This window comes from Triturus cristatus, chromosome 3_1, assembly GCF_964204655.1.
Source record: "Triturus cristatus chromosome 3_1, aTriCri1.1, whole genome shotgun sequence".
Lineage (NCBI taxonomy): Eukaryota > Metazoa > Chordata > Amphibia > Caudata > Salamandridae > Triturus > Triturus cristatus.
Window position 1 is genome coordinate 154,791,967 of NC_140583.1, and position 22,861 is coordinate 154,814,827.

General features: G+C 44.4%; 1 protein-coding gene across 11 annotated transcripts in view; it reads left to right on the forward strand.

Annotated features, from left to right (window-relative positions):
* Positions 1–22,861, forward strand: part of ANO5 (anoctamin 5) — a 323,731-nt gene that overhangs the window by 125,257 nt on the left and 175,613 nt on the right. For all 11 annotated transcript variants that reach the window (XM_085643617.1, XM_085643615.1, XM_085643607.1 and 8 more), the window contains one exon: positions 13,357–13,470. In XM_085643617.1, coding sequence (XP_085499743.1) covers positions 13,357–13,470 — 114 coding nt within the window. The remainder of the gene's footprint in view (positions 1–13,356; positions 13,471–22,861) is intronic.

Consider the following 22,861-nt stretch of genomic DNA (forward strand, 5'->3'; position numbering starts at 1 on the left):
GTGGACGTTTTCTTAAACAGATACAGAGGTATCCTACAAGGAAACTGTCCGAGCCTGCTCCGTAGACTATCAGTTAAGGAAGCCTTGTCAGTGCGCTCATTTAAGGCAGCTATAGGCTCTGTTGCATATGACCAGTCATTTCTACGGGGCATGGGTTGGCACACAAACAAAATAAACCTGTCGCCGATAAACAAATACGTAAATAAAAACAAGCATTTGCAATGCAATAGGTCTCGCATTTACGCGAGTTTGAGCTATTGACATTGCAAATGACAATGCCTTTTATTTTTGTTTTTTGAACATAAATAAAAGGCATTGTCATTTACAATGCCAATAGCTTAAACTAGTGTAAATGCGAGACCTATTGCATTGCAAATGCTTGTTTAGGGTAGACCGCATTATCCCTCAAGTTGGCTTTGAAAGAAATATCAGGTAAAGGGGTGCTACGAGCAGTTTTATCAATACATTGACTTTACCATCTCCTCTGTGATAATCAGTCCGGATCTAGGCTGCAGATTTTACCTTAACCTTCATTAAATTAGCTTTTCTCCTCTCTATAGGTTATCCAACCAGTCATCTTTATTTTTCTTTGACTTGTCTGCCATCTGTGGCACCAAGGGGAAGATTTGGCCTTGTGGCTAGAGCGGTTGACTTCGAAGCTGGGGAACCGGGTTCGAGTTTCGTCAGGGACGCTAAACATCCTGTGATTCTGGGCAAATCACTTAATCTGGCCTTGATTAACAAAAATTAATGTGTCCGTCTGTCACGCAACTGGATCTCATGTAAATACACCCTGAGTCACTCTAGACTCGCACATGAGAGCTGAAACAAATTACATGTGTTTCAGAAAAATATAGAAAACTGACTTTTAATAAGCGAGTTCTTTCGAGAAAGTGGTCACTACTGAAGAACATTAGTCATGGTCCTACCTCACAGAGCAAATTAAAGACTGACTTCTAACAAAGCTAATTTAACTGTTTCGTAAATTTGAGCACTCCGGGGTGGGGGGGGGGGGGGGGGGGAAGAAAAATGGAGGCATCCAGTGCTCTACAAAGCCTCGTAATAAATGGCTACAAAGTTGTTTCAAATGCTATTCAGAAGGCAGTTAATACATAATTAAAAACAATGATTTGTGGTTCTGCTCCAACTGCATGTCCTCTGTGCCCTTTTGCATACTAAGCAAGTTTGCCAGTGCTGCCAGGTTTACACCTTAGTATTATCATACAGCTATCCCATTCACAGAAGGCACTTTTCAAATAAAAGGAAAATCTTTTGTGCACAATTTGATACATAGCAACTACTCCGTTTATCCCCGGCTATCTGGATCAACCTATTCAGCATCCACCCATCCCCACTGTAAAATCATATATTGAAACAGAGATTTTAGCATAGGAAATTGTATTTATCTGGAGATCCTTAGATGCACCACATTAGCTCATGCCAGCTATCATCCATTTGAATGTGGTCTATAGGTTTAACCATACTAACCTCATCCTTCATATTTTAAGTAGTATAAAATAAAGCAGAACATAGCACCAGCAATCTAGAGAAAACCATTCACTGAGTTTTGCCAGCCCAAGTGTTCGGTTAGAAGACACACATCATGTACTGGCTCCATGCCACTGCTGTCCAATCAGACAAGATAACACCACCACTTTATTATGCCTTGCTTAATTTGATCAGCTGTCTGCTTCCCTTCTACATCACCATAACCAGTTTTTGACAGTTTGCTTGCTTGCCTGTATTGTGCGACTCCATCAGGTTCCTTGACCATCTCCACCTGAGCTTTGTTCTCCTACTTTCTCTTGACACCTCAACACTCCTTACCCAAACTTCACCCCTACCTTCTTAAGCTGTTTGCCAACTGGCATTTAAATAGATCTTCTCGTTCTTTGTGAGCCCAAAGCTTCTCCTCCTCCTGGTTCCTGCTGGTCTCCATCATTTTCTCCATAGCAATTCTCAATCATTTTTGCATTCCGCAATATTAGCCTGACCTGACCAACCTCTCCCTTAGCTGACAAAATGCCATGCCTCAAATTCTGTCCTCCACTCCCCACCTCCTCTGTGCCTCCATCTTGACCCCTGCAACATCTTTCCGTATCTCCACTTCACATTACATCACACTACATGCCTGTCTTTCTCCACAAGCATCATGGTGTTGGGCACCCTCCTATCCCACTGCCTACCACCCACGCCCACATCTTCTTTCACCCCAGATGCTACTTACTCCGTGCCCGGACTCAGTTGCTTATGCCCCACATGCTGCTCCTCCTACATTTTTTTGAGGTCTCCCAGCGGCCCTCTAGCCCACGCCTCCATTTGGCTGTCCTCCATTGCTGCAGTGGAGAGAGTGGACAAAATCTGAAAAGTAGGCAGACATTCCGAGTCCTGAAAACCTTTCTGTGCTCCTCAAATCCTTCTCTTTGTTAGTGAAATTGTGTCAGGGAGACAACCGTGCTCAAAGGAGTGTGGTGCTCTGAGCGAGTTGTCTCTGCCTTCAAAGTAAAAGTTCATTGTGGAGGTATGTATGTGTGGCCTCAGTGTCTGCGGGAATTGAAATACTGTCTGCTGCCACCATGTGTGGCCTAGCTGTCTGTGGGAAGTGACTTGCTCCCTGTTACCACCATGTATGGCCTCGGTATCTGTGGGAAGTGACTTGTTGCCTGCTGCCACCAAGTGTGGCCTCGCTGTCTGCGAGAAGTGACTTGCTACCTGCCATGTGTGGCCTCAGTGTCTGCGGGAAGTGAATTACTGCCTGCTGCCACCATGTGTGGCATCGGTGTCTGCGGGAAGTGACTTGCTCCCTGCTACCACCATGTATGGCCTCGGTATCTGTGGGAAGTGACTTGTTGCCTGCTGCCACCAAGTGTGGCCTCGCTGTCTGCGAGAAGTGACTTGCTACCTGCCATGTGTGGCCTCAGTGTCTGCGGGAAGTGAATTACTGCCTGCTGCCACCATGTGTGGCATCGGTGTCTGCGGGAAGTGACTTGCTGCCACCATGTGTGGCCTAGGGTTTGTGGGAAGTGAAATACTGTCTGCTGCCACCATGTGTGGCCTCAGTATCTCCGGTAAGTGGCTTGCTGCCACCATGTGTGGCCTCAGTGTCTGCGGGAAGTGACTTGCTCCCTGCTGCCTCCATGTGTGTCCTCAGTGTCTGCGGGAAGTGAATTTATGTGTGTTGCCACCTAAAATGCTAGAGGTGGAGCGGGTGAGGAGCCTCTATTGTGGGGTTAGTTTATTAAAGTACTTTTGCCTTTTCTTAGGAGCGAGTGGACCTTGTTGCTTCTGCACAAATGTAGCAGTAGGAAAGAGCTGGTGCCCAAAGTCTGACGATTCTACAATCTTCCCTGGAACCCTGCCTGCCACTGTTGGACACGAGTGTACCTTCAATGTTCCACGTTGTGGTTTTCCACGTCTTCCACAGTCCCTCTCTCTTCTAACTGTATACATAGCTTTCTTTCTGAAAAATGACTTGCATCGTACCACAGCTGCCAAATATAGGAAACAAAAGGGAAGCCAGGCCGTCGTTTAACAGCCTGACCAAAGTTTATATCGATGAGAACATATGTTATCAAAACAGCATTTGAATATGCAGTCTGTACAACTGCCTGGTGTCCAGTGTGTTTGTTTTTTGTGTGCCTGAGCTGTCACCACTGCAGAGTCACAGTTGGTGCATTATTCTCCGGTAGCACGTTCTTGCCAGCTGCCTGTCAGCCTTATTTGAAACCGGAAGTTGTGGGTTTGCCTACGCCTACAGACTCTTTGTTCTGCCTGGTGGGGCCTCAACTTTGACAGCTGTTGCTATGCGATAGCTCAAGGGCAGAACTGCCATATGTTAACGCGCATTATCAAAGTCCATTGTATTGCCTCAAAAAGATTAAATACAAACCCCATAAATAGCTTTGAGGTCTGTATTCCGGAAAATCGCGATTATTTCCAACTAATAGAAATGCACAGATGATTTAGGTATCCATGCATTTTAGAGATACCAGTCTGACATATTAAATAATTTATGGGAGCACGTAGCCACAAACACACGTATTGACATTCAGTCCGACATTTCTGAACAATTCTACTACAAGCAGCTTTGGTCTCGTAATCGGTCTCGTATTTCTGAAAGTTAGAGCTGTTGGCGTTGAAAATGACAATGTTTTTTACTTTTCTTTTTTTTGTTTGCAGTTGAGTGATATTGGCATAGCGTTATTGCTAATGTGCCCGATGCAGGGAAAGGGTGCAGTGCCACGGGCTGTCACTAGGAGTCACTTAGAACCTCTTTTGGCCACATAAGGTACTGCACCCTGCGATCTAGAATTCAACACATCCTCAGTAACTTTCGGATGCCGTGCTGAAAAAAGAAGCGCGGCACCCATTTTGAGAAGTTTTAAGCAGTGCATTTAAAGCGCAATTTTATTTACTACTATGAGCTTTCCCAAGTGGCAAAATGTAAAGGACAAAAAATGCCTATAAAACATGTACATAATAGAATGGAAGTGCATTGGTATTGTGGATCCAGCAGTGGCTTCTGTGCATGTGAATAGGACTGCGTCCATGCTACTGTGAGAAGTGACCAAGGAAAGCAACAATAAACGAGGGACAATGCACCAATAAGCTGCATGAATCATGGTAGGATGGACAACCAGGAGATAGCACGAACGCGTTGGATGGCCAAACAGAATGATCAATTACTGATGTTCCCTGGGCATGAATCAATCACCTAAAGAAGGGCCTAAGACCAGCAATGCACCAATCAAAAGGCGGGAAGTCTGAATGGCACAACAAAGAACCAATGGCAATCAATGGGTGTGCTTTAAGCCCATATTCAGGATACAATATGCCTTGATAGAACAGTTCAAGCACTGCCCAGGCTCGACCTAAGAAAGAGAGAGAATAGCCTGGTAAGAACCAAATCATCATCCAAAGGGACAGGCAGTAGTACCCAGATAGAGTGCACCTTTCTTTATGTATTTTTTTTATTTATTAGCACTTTTAAATGGTGAACACTAGACCTATGTAGTTGAGAGAGAGTTTTACAAAGTAGGCTGAGTAAAATTCCCCTTGATGTTTTTTAGAGTGACTTGAAAGGTGGGCTGTGGTAATTATCAACCAAAGTATTCTTTTCACAATCGACGGAACTAGCCCCAGAATACTTTTTATCTAAGGGCTATGGCTTGGGTAATGTATTCTACTGGTAAATAACTTAAGATAATAATTATCTTAAGTTCTTTCATGAATGATTCATACGTGAGCAGTGTTCTTTTTGAAGGGGGTAAGTAGATGCAGATTGTGAGTTTGTCATGAGAAATTATTTTGAAATCTTTTCTTTCCTGAAGCCTGGGATGTCGAGCAGTAGGGTATCTGGGGTTTCAGGGACCAATGACCACCAGATATCATCAGTTTGCAGGCTAGGTGTTTACGGGTACCTGCGTGGAAACACCTTGATGTCTATCTAATATATTTACAGTATCGGGTCAACCACAACAGGCTTCCTTTTGAGTACATATGTAATACGACTAGTATTGAACTTTATACACTTCCAGCACACTAAAACATTCATTGCATTCAACCTTAATTATTTTTTTCTATCTCCTTATTTATTTTTCATAGAATATGTAAGTAACCACTGCAGTTATTGATGAGACAATGACATTTATTCTCTTCTTGGTTACTATGTATCTTGAACTGGTCTTTATACTAGCTCATTGCTGAACTCATTACACACTCGTAACTAAATGGTACTGAGAAGAGTTTATTGATTTTTATTAGTTATTTTTTTATCCCCTCTACCTGCCCTGCTTTTCTCTCTTTCAAGTATAACTTGGGGATAACATCATTACTTTCTATTCAGTTATTTCCCACCTGCACAATTCAACAAGAGTCTTAGATACTCCAGCGCAACTGAGTTAGCATCAACGTTCCGGGACATAAGTCTTGCTGGCAAGACAATTTAAATCTTATCAGCATTGTATACATTCTATACTTGTCTCTTGGATACAACCTTACAACAGAATTTTATAAATTTTCATACAGTTGTGAGTATGTAATAAAACAACCTACCGACGATAATTGGTCTTACTATGTATCTATCGATCTGTTAACTACTGGTGGTCCCCAGTAGGTAGGTATAGTTAGGACCATGTTTCCATAGGAAAAAGCATTTTTTGACTTGCCTATATCTTTGGTGTCGTTTGACGAATCTTCATGGAATTTCCCAAAAACTTATCAATGTGAGTCTTGTTGTACATGGACAGGTTTAGGGTGATCTGTGAAGTCGGGCCGAGAAAAAGGGGGGTCAATAAAAGTGTGTTTCCCATGTTCATCTCCATACTCTTTAGACATGCCCGAACCACTGGACGGAATTACACCGAATTTGGCAGTAAGGTAGATTTTGGTCTTCAGTTAATTGGTGTAAGTCCGTTCAGTTGTTGTCGAGAAATTTTAAGGAAATCCAAATTTGTATATTTACAATTCCAGCTAATTTGCGTCAATTTCGCGATTAATCGTAAATACACTAGCCAACAGGAATGCCACGATTGGCTGTCCACCACATGAGCAGAGAATTGAGACTGCCATTTTACCTCATCGGAACAGCCCAAGGCTCAAATCAAATGGCAGAAAGTGGTATAAGGGGTTGGGTTGGACATGCCCTGACCCCATGAGAGGAATACAGGGATGTTTGAACAACCCCTTATAAGTATAATATGTCAAAGAACAGGTTTTTTTTTCCACTCACGATATTCACCACAACCGTTAGCGCGACTCCCTCGTGTAATGTGGCAATAAATGTGTGAATATAAGTCATGACAACTTTGCGAATGCCACAATTTTTCTTTTATTCCCCCAACCTCAGTCTCACTTAGACACTTACAAACCCACTTACACTCCCACTCTAAAACTGATGCTCCCACACACTGATGCACTCAGACACTCATACTCCCACTAACAGATCCTCTCAGAGACTCATGCTTCCACTCACAGACCCAGTCCGAGAATCAGACACCCACTCGCAGACCCACTCAGAACTGTGACGCATCCATTCACAGACCCACTCAGACACTCTTGTACTAACTTACAGAACCATTAATATTCTGGCGCACTTACAGACCCATTGAGACACTCATGCATCCAGTCATAGACACACTCGGATACTCAGACACTCATATTCTTATGCACTCACAGACCTTTGGATATTCTGATGCACTCACCCGCTCACACTCATGTACCCAGTCACACACCAATGAACTCGCTAACAGACCGACACAGACACTCACATACCCATTCACAGACCCACTCCGAGACTTGTGCACCCACTCCTAGATCCTCTCAGACACTTAATCGCTGATGCTCAGACCCACTGACATTCACTCACAGACCTACTGAGACAATCATGTGCTCAGTCAGAGATGCACTAGGACACTGATGCACCCAGTCACAGACCCACTAAGACAATGTGGGAAAGTGGGTTTTTGTTGCAGTACCCCCTCCACTTTTTGCCAAGTTTCAAATGCAACTTTGACGGAAGTGTACTGGGTCCCTGCTAATCAGGTCCCCAGTACCAGTGTTCTTTTCCTAAAACTGTACCACAATCGGCACAACTTCAGCAATTCCTAGTAAATGGTACCTGTGGTAGCTCTGCTTCATTCATTAAGAAACCCTTTTTAGGAAGTCCTTAAAAACCTGGATCTTCACCTCTTCGGATGCTCTATACAGAGCTCTGATCTAACTCTTTCAATCCTGTTTCTCAGTAGCTGTTACGCTATACCCGCAACTCAATCAATTATAGCGCCATAAAGCTCCTCTGAGTGACAGATGCACTCTATAAATACTACCTAACATAACATTGGGACTGAAGAGGGTCCACTGGGGCTACAGCACCAGTTGTGCCACCCTAGGGGCCCTCCACTAAGACCATGCAATTTGCCATTGCAGACTGCATGTCTTGATGCAGAGAAAAACGACGAGTCGACATGGCACACAGCTCTGTGTGCCATGCCCACCTACGCTGCATGAGGTATTGGTATATTACCCATTCAGCAGGCCTTACAGCCCTAAGGCAGGGTGCACTATAGCCCATGTGTGAAAATATCTGCATGAGCAGATATGACCGTACAATATCTAAGTTAATAAGTCTATTGTTGGATATTGTAAGTGCACAGGGAATTTATAGAGTGCATGGGCTGGATACTTGTCATTATGAGTTTAATAGCTCCATGATGGGTTCACTGAACCCCAAGATGCTTGGTACCAAACATCTGGTCTTAATAAATCCTCACTGATGGCAGTGCTGTATTTATTAATAAATGTACACATAGGACCATTTAGAGGGTCCCCTGAAAGCCTAGCAAGCACTGGTGTGGTGTCTGAATAGTCTTAGCCAGCCTGCAACCACCAGACATGTTTCTGACCTCATGGGGTAAGAGCCCCCACTCTCAGAGGCCCTTAAAAAACCCTGCTGTGGGTGGAGGTGCTTCACACCTCCTCCAGGCAGAAAAGACATTCCAAGGTGGGAAGCTTCAAAAGGGTGCCGCTGTTGAAGTGCAAGCCAGGCATCTCCACACTTGGCTGTGGGACAGACGGGAAAATTAGTTAGATTAGGAGCTGTTCCCAAATTCAGCCAATACCACCCCTAACGTGTGGCAGGTGATGTGGACACTACTTCTGCAATTCCTCCATCTTGGGATGGCAGGAATTAACCTGTCGGGGTTAGGGTAGTGAACACTTTCTCACTGCTATCCGGTACTAAAGTGCAAGTGCTCCTACTGTAAATTGTGTTATGATTGGCTTTCCCTGGCTGGGACATTTGGTTTACTAGTAAGTCCCTAGTACAGTGCACTGTGTGTGCTGCCCAGGGCCTGTAAATCAAATGCTACTACTGGGCTTGCAGCACTGGTTGTGCCACCCACATAGGTAGTCTTTCAAAGGTGTCTCAGAACTGCCACTGCAGGGTCTGTGTGCCGTTTTACTTCTATGTCACCATGGCAAGTGCACCCACTTGCCAGGCCCTAACGATCCCTTTTCTTGCGTGTCCGGAACCCTCAGGTATGCCCAATGTACCCCAATGGGCAGGGTGCAGCGTATGGGAAAGGTAAGACATGTGATGTTGAGAGTGATATACTACCAATCTCGTTTTTACTATTGAAAGACTAGCTGTCCCATAGGCTAACATGGGAGTTGCTTTATAGCATAACTTTCCATTGGCACACGCTAGAGATATGGAGTTTAGGCTTCCTGAACTCAGAATGTAAAGATACATCTTTTAGTAAAGGTGATTTTTATATTGTGTGTTTGAAAATGCCACTTGTAGAAGGTAGGTATTTTCTTGCTTAACCATTCTGGGGGCCTCTGCTATTTGTGTATTCCCCGTATGGGTTCAGAGTGACAGGAGCAGGGGATGTGCATCCACACTAGACACACACAAGGTGGGGGGGGAGGAGGGGGGGATGAGGTGTTTCCTGCCCTGCCTGTGTGATTCATAGCCAGGCTGAATAGACTTGGCTGCATTTAGAGTGGTGGTAGGAGTTGTTGCTTCCACCGGAATGGATGTTGTCTGTCTTCAACAATGCTGTCTCCCCCCCTCCTGGGGTGAGCCTGGCCTGAGCCAGGCAGAACTGGTTCATGGATGCCAGTGGAACTTAGTTGGTGCCAACTGCAAAGAGAAATGGGGTATAAATATTGGGGCCCTCACCCCAGGACTTTAAACTCTTTAGAATCAAGGAACCTGCCAAGAAGGAGAGCCAGTATAAGCTGTGAGGAAGGACTACCACTTTGCTGTGTTGGCCTACAGTGGCTGCTTCTGTCTTGGGCAGTGAAATGACTGGACTGAACTTTGGCACTGCAGAGGTCACTGCCACACTTCGCACTGCAGCCCTGGCCTCACTGACGACATCGACCACCGCAACCAAGCCGCTGCTTGCACCGTGACCTGTGTGCACCAGACTCTGCACCGCCTCACTTCGCTGCCTTGGTCTCACCGAATCTGCGAGCTGACATCGCTGCCTCTGCCTGCACTGTGGTTTGGGGGCACTGCCCTGTCTCGGCCTACCAACACCATCCCTATCGACCTCCGATCCTCGACGGACGCTGCTGCTTGCACTGTGATCGTCAGCACCGCGACTAGCACCACTCCACTGCGCACCGCAGCCCTGGTCTCACCGATGCCGCTGGACGACCACCACTAACCCGCTGTCTGCACTGTGACCTCAGGGCACCGCACGCCACACTGCTCTGCTTCACACTGCAGCCTCGACGCCTGCCGCACCGCCATGGTCGTCTGGGACAAAGGGTACTGTTTGAGAGTCTTCAAACGCCAGGCCCCAGTCATATGGAACCGTGGGATTTGTTGGCCCACAACACTGTGGTAGCCCTGGATGGAGCTATCCACTTCAAGGAACTGTTTCTAAAGTCTACTTTGTGTATTGATATACTTGAATAACTGCATGCTGGGTAGTTATCGTTTTGGTCATGTTTTCCACGGATAAATATTGGCTGTTTTTCAAAACCTGGTCTGGTGTCCTTTTGTAGTGTTTTCACTGTATTACTGTGAGTTATGTGCAAATGCTTCACACATTGCCTCTGGGATGAGCCTAACTGCTTGTGCCAAGCTACCAAGAGGGTGAGCAGGGGTTATCTTAAAAGTGTATCCTGACTAGAAGGAAGAGCCCCTACTTGGTCAAGGTGCAAACCATTGCCAACTAGAGACCCACATTTCTAACATTCACGCACTCATTCAGAGACCCGATCATGCACTCACTCACAGACCCATACACTCACAAACTCTCTCAGAGACCCACTTAGACACTCATGCTCCCATTCAGACACCCGTGCTCCATCTAACAGAACCACAAGGGTGCTTACACATCTACTGTGAAACATTACAGGGCACAGTTATGGAGGTTAAAAAAAAAAACTACGAAATTCACTGATAATAACAAAGTTTACAGAGACATTATAATTGGGAAACATTTTTTAAAAACCCCCAAGAGATTCCCTGATGAAATCAAAGGTTATAGGGATGTTACTGTAAGGAAACAGTGTTTAAAAAAAACCTTAAACTCGGTGAAGAAAAACAAATGTTACAAGGATGTTATAGTTTGTAAATAGAATTAAACAAAACAACTTAAAAATTCACTGAAAAAACCAAAGGTTACAAGGGACGTTATAGTTATGCTTGCTTTTCACTTGTACAAAACCAGAGAAAATCAGCATTTATAGTTACCTGAGCTAACTAGAACTTAGGCTCCTGCAACACACTGCTTATGACCTCAAATATTACATCACTCATGACATGCTCCATGACTTCAGTGATGACTTCTCAAATGACATTCCTGATGACATCATCCTCAGTACCACACACATCCACTGACACCCATACAACCACTCACACCCCCACTCACCCATACAACTACAGACACACCTACTCACACACCCATACAACTACTGACACACCCACGTACTCATCCATAGAGCCACTCACACACCCAATAACTCATTTGTACAGGCTGTCACACAACCAATCACTTACCCATACATATACTCACACACCCAGTCACTTACTCATACAAACACATGTATTTAGTCACCTAAACAGTCACTGACACAACCACAAACTCTCCCATACAACCTCACACTCACTCAGCCATACAGCCAGTCACACACCCACGTACTCACCCATGTACTCACTTAGGCCACCATACGGCCACTTATGTATCCTCACACTCACCCATACAGTCCTGCACCTGCTCACTCACACAATCAGTTATATACCCTTTCACACATCATTACAACCATTCACACACCCATTAACTGACTCCTACACCCATTGACATAGATATTCGCTCTCCTATACAGACACTCGCACCCAGTCACTTATCTATACAAACATTCAAACAACTACTCCGTTACCTATACAGCCACTCACACACCCATTGCCTTACGCATACAGCCGCTTATACAGGGACTGACTCACCCATACAGCTACTCACAGACCCATTCGCACACCTATGCAGTCTATCATAGCCACTGACTCACCTACACAGTCAGTCACAGACCTGATCACTGTCCAATATAGCCTGTCACACAGCTACTTACCCATACAGCTACTCACAAACTCACTAACGCATCCATAAAGCCACTCACACACCCACCCATACAATCACTAGGACATCCAGTCACACACCTATACAGCCACTGAGAGCGCTTATCACGGAGAGATTCAGATAGTCTCAGAGCCACTCAGTTGACATTTATTAGAAATAGTATCACCCTTACAGTTACTAGATGATATCATCAGTGATGTTATCAGGGATGTCACTGAGCATGTCATGAGTGATTTAATATGTGAGGTAAGAAGCAGTGTATTGTGGGTGCATAAATTAATATTAGCTCAGGTTACTATACTGTAAGAGTGAAATTTAGGCCTAACTATAACATGCCTGTAACGTTTTTTTTCTGTGCATGTTTTAAGATTTTTTTTAAAATTCTATTTCCTAACTATTACGTCCCTGTAACCTTTGGTTTGTACCGTGTATATGTATATGTATGTATATGTATATGTATATGTGGGTGTGAACAAGCCCGTTCGCGGGTGAAACGCGTTGCAGCAGGTTTATGACGTGAATAAACCTACCTGTGTCAAAGTGACCTTTCGTTTCCCTGGTAATTATTTTTTACTCCAAGAACGCGTTTGGGACTCCATTCAGGAATATAGTACTGCCGGTTGTCTCCGCCGGTCCGCGCCACCCCTCCTACGGGGGCTGGAACTTCAGAAGGAGTAACTTCGTGGATATATATATATATATATATATATATATATATATATATATATATATATATTTTGTGTGTATATATGTGTTCGTGTTTGGTACAACACTGTTTCTGGATATCCACTCCCTATGTATGGTGTTGTACCACTTTCCCTTTGGTAATATAAATCACTTTCTAAATTTTTGTTTCCGGTATATATTTCTTTTGAACTGCCGTAATCTTCAATTTCACACGCCTTATTTAGCTGATTTATATTTCTAAATAGTTGCATCTGTTTTCACAGCCTTGACAAAGTCCAGTGAACGAAACACCTGTTGGGTGTCTCGCCGATTGGACTATGATGTGGATTATAACATTATAATATCAGTCGTTATAAGAATAAGGCAATATACTTCTTGTCAAATATTGTCCTGAACTGTATATCACTAACTTAGTAGGACTGTCACTGGTCTTACCGCTCTAACCTATATTTGTTATCCTACAGGATGTTCTACAGTTGGGGGTTCATTAAAGTCTGAAATAGAGGTTCCTTTTAAAGTTCAAGCCCAAGTCAAGTACTCTTGGTATGTTCTGATTGCAGTTTTGCTTTCTCTGTAGATTGACAAACACCGCCAAAGCAAGGATTCTGTTTTCTTCAATGATGGGGTCCGGAGAATAGATTTTGTTCTGGCATACAATGATGATGCTGTTAAAGATGCCGAAAAAAAAGCGGTAAGTTGATTGTCCTAGCTCTTTGAGTGCAAGAAATTATGGTTATCTAGTGTTAATCTCAATCGGGTATCTTTTTTTATTTTTTGTTTTCCCTAATAAATCTTCAAAGGAGCCTCAAAGGGGGATACTTCAGTGCCAGGGCTTGTGGACTGCTGGGTCATTAATTTAGGTTTATATTTTGTTTTAATGTTTTTACCATTTATAGCACACTTTTAATGGTTGACAAAAAAAATTATGTAATTGCGGAGGCTGATCTGTTGTCTCTGCCAATGTTTATTTTTTTGTTTGGTTCCACATCGTCGGTTTGCGTGTATTGCATTACAGTGTTAAAAATGTGAATTGAAAATGTATTGTCAAAGTCTGAATTCACAACTGGCAAACTTAAATCCATCTTGCATCAGGAAATCTTTTAAAATTTTAAGATACCTTTTTTTATTCGTAAAAGTATTTTGTTGGTATCTAATATTATAGCCAAGGACAATGATGAAATTCACTATTCTATGTAACTTGCCTCTTTTGCCAATTTATTTTGAGAGAAACCATGCTATTTGTAAGAAGCATAGCCTATTATTCGAGCACATTGGGGGGGTGGGATGCATAAATGACACCACATTGGATGCTTGGGGTAGGTCTGGTCCTGTCTTCTTGCTGGTCAGTTGTTCCTACATACCATAGCATTTATATACAGTCTTGCATGGTTTGCGAACAGTTATCTTAACAAACTGGACGTACCCTTTTTGCTTTTCACGACTTGAAAATTGCTTGTTCCCTTGTGGTACATTTATACTTTTAAAAGCCATTCATGTAATTAGTTGTGTAATTGGGCAAAGTTATGAACACTTGTGTTATGTGTTTTTTTTTCTCAATGAAATTGTAGTTCATCAGGTATTTCATCAAGCACTGGACCGAACACAAACAAAGTTTATGATGCATAAAATTCCAGTACAAGCCGTAGTCGGCTTATTGAAGAATTTACTTGTCAGATCATATTTCTACTGCATTGCATTCCCGTTTGGTGTGGATATGGTTGTTGAACAGATAAGGATTTTTGTTGACTATTTAGGTGTGTGTGTGTGTACACTTCTGTGTGTACACTCTTCTGTGTTGACTGCCCTGCCCTCAGAGGGGTGTTGAGTTGCGTCGGGTGTGGTACCCAACCTTGTAAATCCACACCTAGGATTCGAAATTTCAGAAAACCAAACCTGCACTGAGGACGTTATAGTGCAGTGCTTTATTGCAGATACAACGGCTCAGTGATGGCTTCAGCACTAACACCTTGCTCACGCCTGGTCGAACAGAAACGCGTTTCTGAGCTGTCGGATCTATAATAAAACCCTGGTACCATCAAGCCCTGATTGCGCATTTGGTTTGCTGCAATTCCGAAGAAGCCATGGTGTGTATTTCTGTGCATGTAAGTAAAAAAAAAAAAAAAAAAATATATATATATATATATATATATATGTGTTTACATGTTTGTATATATACCTGTGTATATATCTTAGTAATATAAATGCATATATTTCAAGGGCCCCCGGAGTAGGGGAGTACAGGCCCATGTTTTGGGAGTGGAAGGGCATTCCCCTCCACTGCAGTGCTATCTCTGGTGTCTAGTAGGGAAATCCCTGCTTGGCTATCGCCCTCTGGTGTGACTCCCAAGCAGTGATCCACTAGGATAGTTATCATTGGAAATGGGAGACTCCTCTTTCCAGTAATACATGTCCCATGCAAATCTCGCACCGATCCAGTGAAAATGGGCACAGTGCAGCTCACTTCAGTTTCACTTACAGAGCAATTGTGTCAGCCCGCCACGCGTGCTGATCATCATTTTCTCCCCAACAGAAGCCAGCATCTTTCTTATGAAGCTCTACCGCAGCAGTCCGAGCTAAAAAAAATTGAAAATGAAACAATCTGGTGCAAGTACCAAAGGGTCCCTACCGTGATTGGAGGCACATGCCTTCTCTGTACGGGATATGGGATGTCTTTCAACTCTGTCTAATGCAAAACAATATAATTTCGTCCTGCCTGCTTGGTGAAATGTATTGAAATTTTAAAATGTCCAGCAAATAGAAAGTTTTTATCAAAGCTTTGTATCGCTCTTATGTGTTCCAGTATGTGTTATTTAACAAGCTATATTCTCCCTATAGTTCTTATCCTGTCTGGGCAGACTAGGTAATACATCAAAGTCTTATTTTTATGTCCGGACTCTATCAATTATGCACTCTTTGGTGTCACAAGGAACCAAATATTGTGCAATATCTCAATATTCTCAGTCTATATATATGCCAAACAACGGCTACATAAAAAGGAACCACCTGAACAAGCCGCAAGTGGGCAGGTATAGCATCCTTCCAAGTCCTTGGCTCGGATGTAAGACACTCTCCTTGAGGTCAAAATGTAAATAAATAAATAAATGTTTTTGTTACTGACTTTATGGAACAGATAGAGAGGTTTTGGAACCTTAGGACCTCGTGCACGTCAGCTGACCCAGAGGCAAGTTTTATGGATCCACAGTGAGGCTCTCAGTTTTGTTATCCCAAACTCATGGTGAGTTGAACCTCCGCACAATCCCAAACTCATGGTGAGTTGAACCTCAGCACAAGGACTCTTGGACATGTCTTAAGCCACCTTTTGGTTTCCCAGGCACAGAAGTGGTTAAACAAAGGCACATAAGTCTCCAATGGTTCGAAAACTCTTATTGGATAGGGTTACAAATTAAAACTAAAAAAAACATAGAATCCCACAACCTACACAACCGCCATGAAAACCAAAATCAGTAAATGCTATATATATTTCACGCCATTAAATGAATCTTCCCAAAACTTTCATATTATTTTTTTCACCTCTGGCACTTCCTCAAATGTTTTGAGGGGATCCATCAAACGGAGGCTGATAAAGGGGGGAGGGAGAGCTTTTCCAAATTCATGTTTGCATAGGAAAATCAGACACGGGTACATCCAAAATGACTGAATTGGGAGAAAGCAAGGTCCTAGGAAACCAACTTTACCTGAGCTGTTTATTTAACATTAGAGGGGTGCACGTCCTCCATCCCTGAGCCATAGATCTGCCCAGGGGGACCCATCCCTCAGGCCTGATCTAAGAAGTGTCCGGCGGATCCCTCCCAGATACTTCTGTTTCCTGCCCGGTAGAATATAGGCATACCCTACCTACACTCTCCCAGGCAGAAAACATTTCTTTTTGGTCCTGCCTGGGTGGGAGCAAGGAAATCAGCTGCGACCGCCCTGGCGGGAGCAAGAGATAACCGTGCTGGCTCCTGCCAGCGCCACAGTGGGCATAGACTGGGGAACCTCCTTGGCCACAGGGGTCTTGGGGCTGACTCCACAGGCCCCAACAACGCCTGGATTATCAGTTTCCCAGGTGAGCATCGGGTCACCCACTGGTAGAATATAGAAAATGGCTGGATTCACAAATAGGATAGAAAATGACTGTCTACTATATGTTGGAATAGTCCTTTATTCACAGTGTGCTGAAGTTGCCTAGGCTACTGCAAGTTCTCTCCATTCTGTTTGGATGTGGATTCGGGCAGCACAGACTGAATTTATCTTTTGCAATATACTTGGAGGACTGCATTTTTTCCTTATTTAGAATCATAACTGGAGTTGGTTGTTTCCTATCATGATATATTATATATGAATAGGTGTTACAAATACGAAGACGCAGAATGGTAAGTGAAGAGTCTTCTTTATTCGTTCCTTCACCATCACAGGTTCCAGTCAGCTGTGGAATGTTCAACACACTTCATATTGGCATATACCAAGAGGGGAAGGGGGTGGCGGGGCATACCAAGTGCAGATTATAACACATCTCGTACATAGGAAAGGAAAGGGAAAGGAAGGAGGGGGTGAGCCAGGGGATACATTGCAATACAGTACAACCCACAAAGTGTGGAAAAATACATTTTAGCCCATACGTGGACTACAACTTTAAAAGAGAACACAGTGGACAGAAGAGCAATAGAACACAGAATAAATCTTGTATGTAGTACAATAGTCTTTGTCTACCTAGGCGTGGGCCTGGATCTTTGGGATCTCCTAGGAGCAATATCATCCCTCTCACCCCCTTGGGCATTGACATGAGGAACCAAATCTTGCCTATGAGGGATAATGCTGTCCATGCTCCATGTTTGCCCATTTGCAAGTTGTACTACATTTGTGCCCACTTTCATTACTTTAATGGGTTCTGAGAACCTTGTAGCCTCCCTTCTGCTTGGTTTGGGAAGGTCTGCGCGAACCCAATCACCTTCTCTGAATGTACGAGCTTTAACATGTTTCGTTACATCATAACTCTTTTTGTACTTGGATTGATGATCAGCTACTCTTTTGTTAATCCCATCACGATTAACTACACAGGTGTTCTGTCTTCGCAAAGAAGGTGAGAGTCTGGTTTTGGGGACTCTACACTTCAAGGAGCTAAAAGGGGAAACCCCTGTGACCAAATTAGGGGTTGAACGACAGGCCCAAAATGTATCTTGTAAGGCATCTTTCGCCGAGATTCCGAAGATCTCTGCTCACTGTAGACACTCATTTACTAAGCTATTCATGCGTTCCACTAACCCGTGGCACGGGGACAATATAGAGCCGTTTTGTGATGAGTAATACCCATTTCCATTTGAAAATCTGACATATTTTCTGATGTAAATTGTACCCCATTGTCAGTTACCAGGATGTCCGGGACACCCTCCTCAAAGAATACGTCCCTCAGAAAGTGGATGAGTACCATTGTGTTTATCTGGTGCACACACTTGTAAACCACCCAGCGAGTGTGCTAGTCCACCATGACCTGTATGAACCGTTCATTTAAGGTTTTAAGGTTGAGGGGGGCCAATGATGTCTAGGGCTAGTTTGGACCATGGACTATCTGGCACCACCACCGGGGACAAAGGGGGTTTCCAGGCCTGATGTATTTTGTCCGAGCGGCTACACTCTAGACAGTCCCTTACGGAGTGCTCAGCCATAGCATCCATCCCCGGCCACCAGTAGTCCAGTCTAAGCTTATTTTTTGTAAGGCTACGCCCCAAGTGACCGATATGGGCTAGGTCCACAATTTTTTGTCTTAGTTTTACCGGTGGAACAATTTTCTAGCCCCGTCTTGAATGTTTAACTCACGCTTTACATCCCAGTACCCTCTCAATGGTGTAGCAGCCTCACTTTTCTCATTAGGCCACCCATTAACTATGAAACATTTCAGGACCTTCATTTCCTCATTAGTATGCAAGAACTCATCCCATTCCTCTTTATTAAGGCAAGTCAGTTTAAGTATCACTTCATCAGATTCGACCAAAGTTGCAGAGTCATCAGCCTCCGATGGTGAGCGAGAAAGAATATCCGCTACCACATTTTGTGAACCTGGCATATATTTGACAATGAAATTGTACCCCTCCAGTCCCAGGATCCATCTTGCGACCCTTGGTGTGGTTTTCTCTGACCCTTTTGTGGTGAACTCATACATGAGGGGCTTGTGATCATTCTTCACAATGAAAGGAATACCTCACCAGAAGAAAAGCAAATGTTTGATGACCCAGGCACATGCAAGTGCCTCTTTTTCCATCACGGAGTAATTAGCTTCTGCTCCTTTGAGGGCACGAGAAGCAAAGGCAACCACTTACTCCTTGCCGTTGACAACCTGGGTGAGACTGGCACCCAAACCTTTATTACTGGCATCAGTGCAAAGCACAGTGCTTTTGGTGGGGTCAAATCTGCCCAACGATGGGGCAGATGCGATGCTCTCCTTCACTGTGACGAATGCCGCCTGACAATCCTTGTTCCACACAAAAGGGGTCCTCGCTTTGAGTAATACCCTCAATGGCTCCACAATACTGGCATAGTTACGGACAAACCTAGCATAATACTCTGATAACCCTAAGAATGATTTAAGGTCCTCAACGCAAGTTGAGGCAGCTGTATTCTGGATGGCATCAACCAGGTCAATCTTGGGCTTAATTCCATCTTGAGAAATCATGTGGCCTAGGTATTCTACGGATCCCACCCCTATGTGACACTTGTTCTTCTTCAAGGTCCGGCCTGCTTCCTCAAGTTTGGCCAACATACTCCTCAAAATGGTAATATGCTCTTCCAAATCTTTCCCATAAATGAGAATATCATCCTGGAAACACAGGGTACATGGGAGACTCTTCAGTAGGTGTTGCATGATTCTCTGGAAGGCAGCCGCTGCTGAAGCCAACCAAAAGGGCATGCGAATGTGCTGAAACGCCCCAAGAGGAGTTATGAACGAGGTTAAGTGGCGGGAGTCAGGGTGTAGCTCTACCTGGTGGAAGGCAGATGAGAGGTCTAGCACACTGAAACAACTGGCACCTTTGGTAAGGGTAAGGACCTCATGTATACGTGGCAAGGGATGCCTGTCCACCCAGATGTTTTCGTTTAAAGCCCTCAGGTCAACACCTAATCTGATCTCCTTGCTGGACGCCTTGGTCGTTAGAACGATGATGGCCAAACACTGTGAGCTTTCTATGGGCTCAATTACCCCATGTGACAAAAGTCTGTCTAACTCTGCTTGGAGGGGTGTTTGCATCATGTGTGGTATGGGCCTGACTTAGTGAGCCACTGGTCTAGCGTTGGTTTTAAGCTTGATGGAGTGTTAGTAGTTTTTCAGTAGCCTTAACTTATCAGTAAAGACTTTAGGGAAGTCATTACAAACCTCTGTGCCCCCCGCTGACAGGTCCACTAAGAAAATTTGGTCAGGACTATTAGGGTTTAATTTGATATTCAGTTCCCTTTGGTGCTTCCACCCCAACGAGTTGGATCCCTTCTGTGTGATGTAGGTTTTACCAACAGTACTCCTCCTTTTGAACCCTATGTTCATGGTAGTCATACCTATCAAGGGTATGGGGTCCCCATTATAACCCCCTGGGTGAATGTCTGGAGGCTGTATGTCCTGTTGCCACGAGGGAAACAGTTTAGTGAACATCTCCGCTTCCACCAAAGTATAGGATGAGCAAGAATCAGCAAAGAAGGTCACCTCTCTCTTATCCAAAGTAATGGTAAAAGACGGGAAATCAGTAGTTTTATCTGAGCTTTGCAGTTGAAACACATGTTTGGTTTGAGGAGATTCTTGTTGGATAGACAGTACGGCTTTAGAACGTTGATCTCATCTCTTACCCTGGCCAGGTGACTCCTTCTTCCGCATTTGTGACACGTAACTGATCTGGCTTGGCACCCTACATAGTTGGCCAGATGACTGGGGCTGCCGCATCTGTAACATTTTAGCTTGGTGCCTGCGGGAAGAACATTGTGAACCTTACTCTTGTTCTCCTTGGTAACCTCTTGTTTACTTATTAAATTAACCTCTGCGTGTTTGTCTCCATCCTCCTTCATTGCTACCATGAAATCTGCAGTGTGCTCTGTACCAATGTACCAACTGCTATTTCTATGGCCTATTTGAGATCTGGGTTGGCCACCAAGAGTCGCTGCTGTATTTTGGTGATGTTGGTGCACCTGACCAACTGGTCTCTAATGAGACAATCTTGTAAGGCTTCAAACTCGCACAAGTTTGCCAGACCCTTCGAAGCCGCAATGTAAGTTTTAACTTTCTCACTGTTGCCCTGTACCCTAGAAAAGAACTTGTGTCTTTCTAACACAACATTAATAGTTATATCGAAATGCTTTTCTAGCATGTTGACTGCGACTAAATATACATTATCATCGTCGCTATCTTCAGATGCAAAAATGTTATCGTAGGTTTTGCGCCCTTCAATCCCCAAGTTATGAAGTAGTGTATGTAGTTTACGTAGGGACGAGAATCTCTCCTCACCAATTGCAATTAAGTATGTCTCCATCAACCCAAACCATTGTTTCCACGGTAAAAGGGGCTTCCCCACTTCATTGAGGAAAGGGAGTGGTTGAGACATATTTGTAGTGGCCATTTTAACAATGCCTTGCCAGTCTGAAGTGGGAATACAATGTGGGAAAATCCGTAAACACGAACACTGGGTTGCTTACTGCGGCACTAGGCTCCCACACAGCGATGGTATGCAAGCACAAGCTGTGCCCGTCAGCGTGAGGTGGGAGCGGTGGTGAGGGATGAGCTCCACAGTGAAAATAAGATCCTTCTCACGAAGCTGTGCCTGTCAGCTTGAGGCAGGCGGGTAAACAGCAGTGGAAGCTGGGTTTTCACAACCAAATACAGTACAGTGTCATCTGTGCCTGTCAGCGTGTAAGAAACAGAGACGGGCATGTGGGGAAAGTAATCAGTGAAACGTACTTTAATGGGGCTAAGAACTTGACAAAATGATAGACTGCAGTTTAAGCTGTGCCTGTCAGCGTGAAGAATGCAGAAACAGAAGTGTAGGGCTTGACGACGCGCTGAAGCGGCCAAAGGGTTAATACAACTAGCCTCTTCTCAGGAACGCCTACGGAGGCCGTCCTTGCCCCGCCCCAGGAAGCTGCTGTGGTGGAAGTCAGAAGACCATGCGTGTAGAAAGAATGAGCGCCGGAGCCTGCCGGAATATCGAAGAGGCAAAGCTCCCAGCGGAGACCTGTTCCTTCTTCAATGCCGGTAATCTTCTACCCTATGGTGTACTGTGGTGCTGCGGCCAGCCCACTCCTGACGCTATGCTAACCAACCAGGGCTTGATATGAGGAGTTTAGCATCCACTCCCCGCCGCCGTATGCTTCGATCCCTGAGTGCCGGCAATATGCTCTCTTTCACAGCGGTCAGCGGACAAGACAGGGACGTCCCGCAAACAAGCCACTTCAGGGAAAGTGGTTTACACACCATGCAGCTGTACGCCTCACCGATTGCCATTCAAGAGAATTTCAGCTTAAACCCCACACAGCTGTACGTCTCACTCCGTCACAGCGTGTGCTTCACAACGGCGGTGCACTTTTCTCCTCACACATCGGCACGCAGAAAAGGTAAATCCCTTTGCAGTCGACAGTCTCAAATCGAGGAGAATTGCATATAATTCATATGCTTTCAAAAAGCAAGATGTCCTCATAGCCACACAGGACTTATTTCCTTCATGGACTCTCTCACGTAGTCGCACAGCTCTAAATTTCTCCTCTGTGACAGTCCCACAACAGCAAGTTTCTCAGTGACACAGGCAGACATCTGGGTACAGACGATAATCCAAAACTGCCACGGGTTGAGGTAAAGAAGCACTCACTATTTCCCAGTACCAGGATTGTATGTACCAGGTGTCACTGGATCACGTATTAGGGGTGATGGTGAACCGTCCCCACACGGTTGTTCATAGCCAGTGTTACAAATACGAAGACGCAGAATGGTAAGTGAAGAGTCTTCTTCATTCGTTCCTTCACCATCACAGGTTCCAGGCAGCTGGAGTCAGCTGTGGAATGTTCAACACACTACAGATTGGCATATACCACGAGGTGGAGGGGAAGGGGGTGGTAGGGCA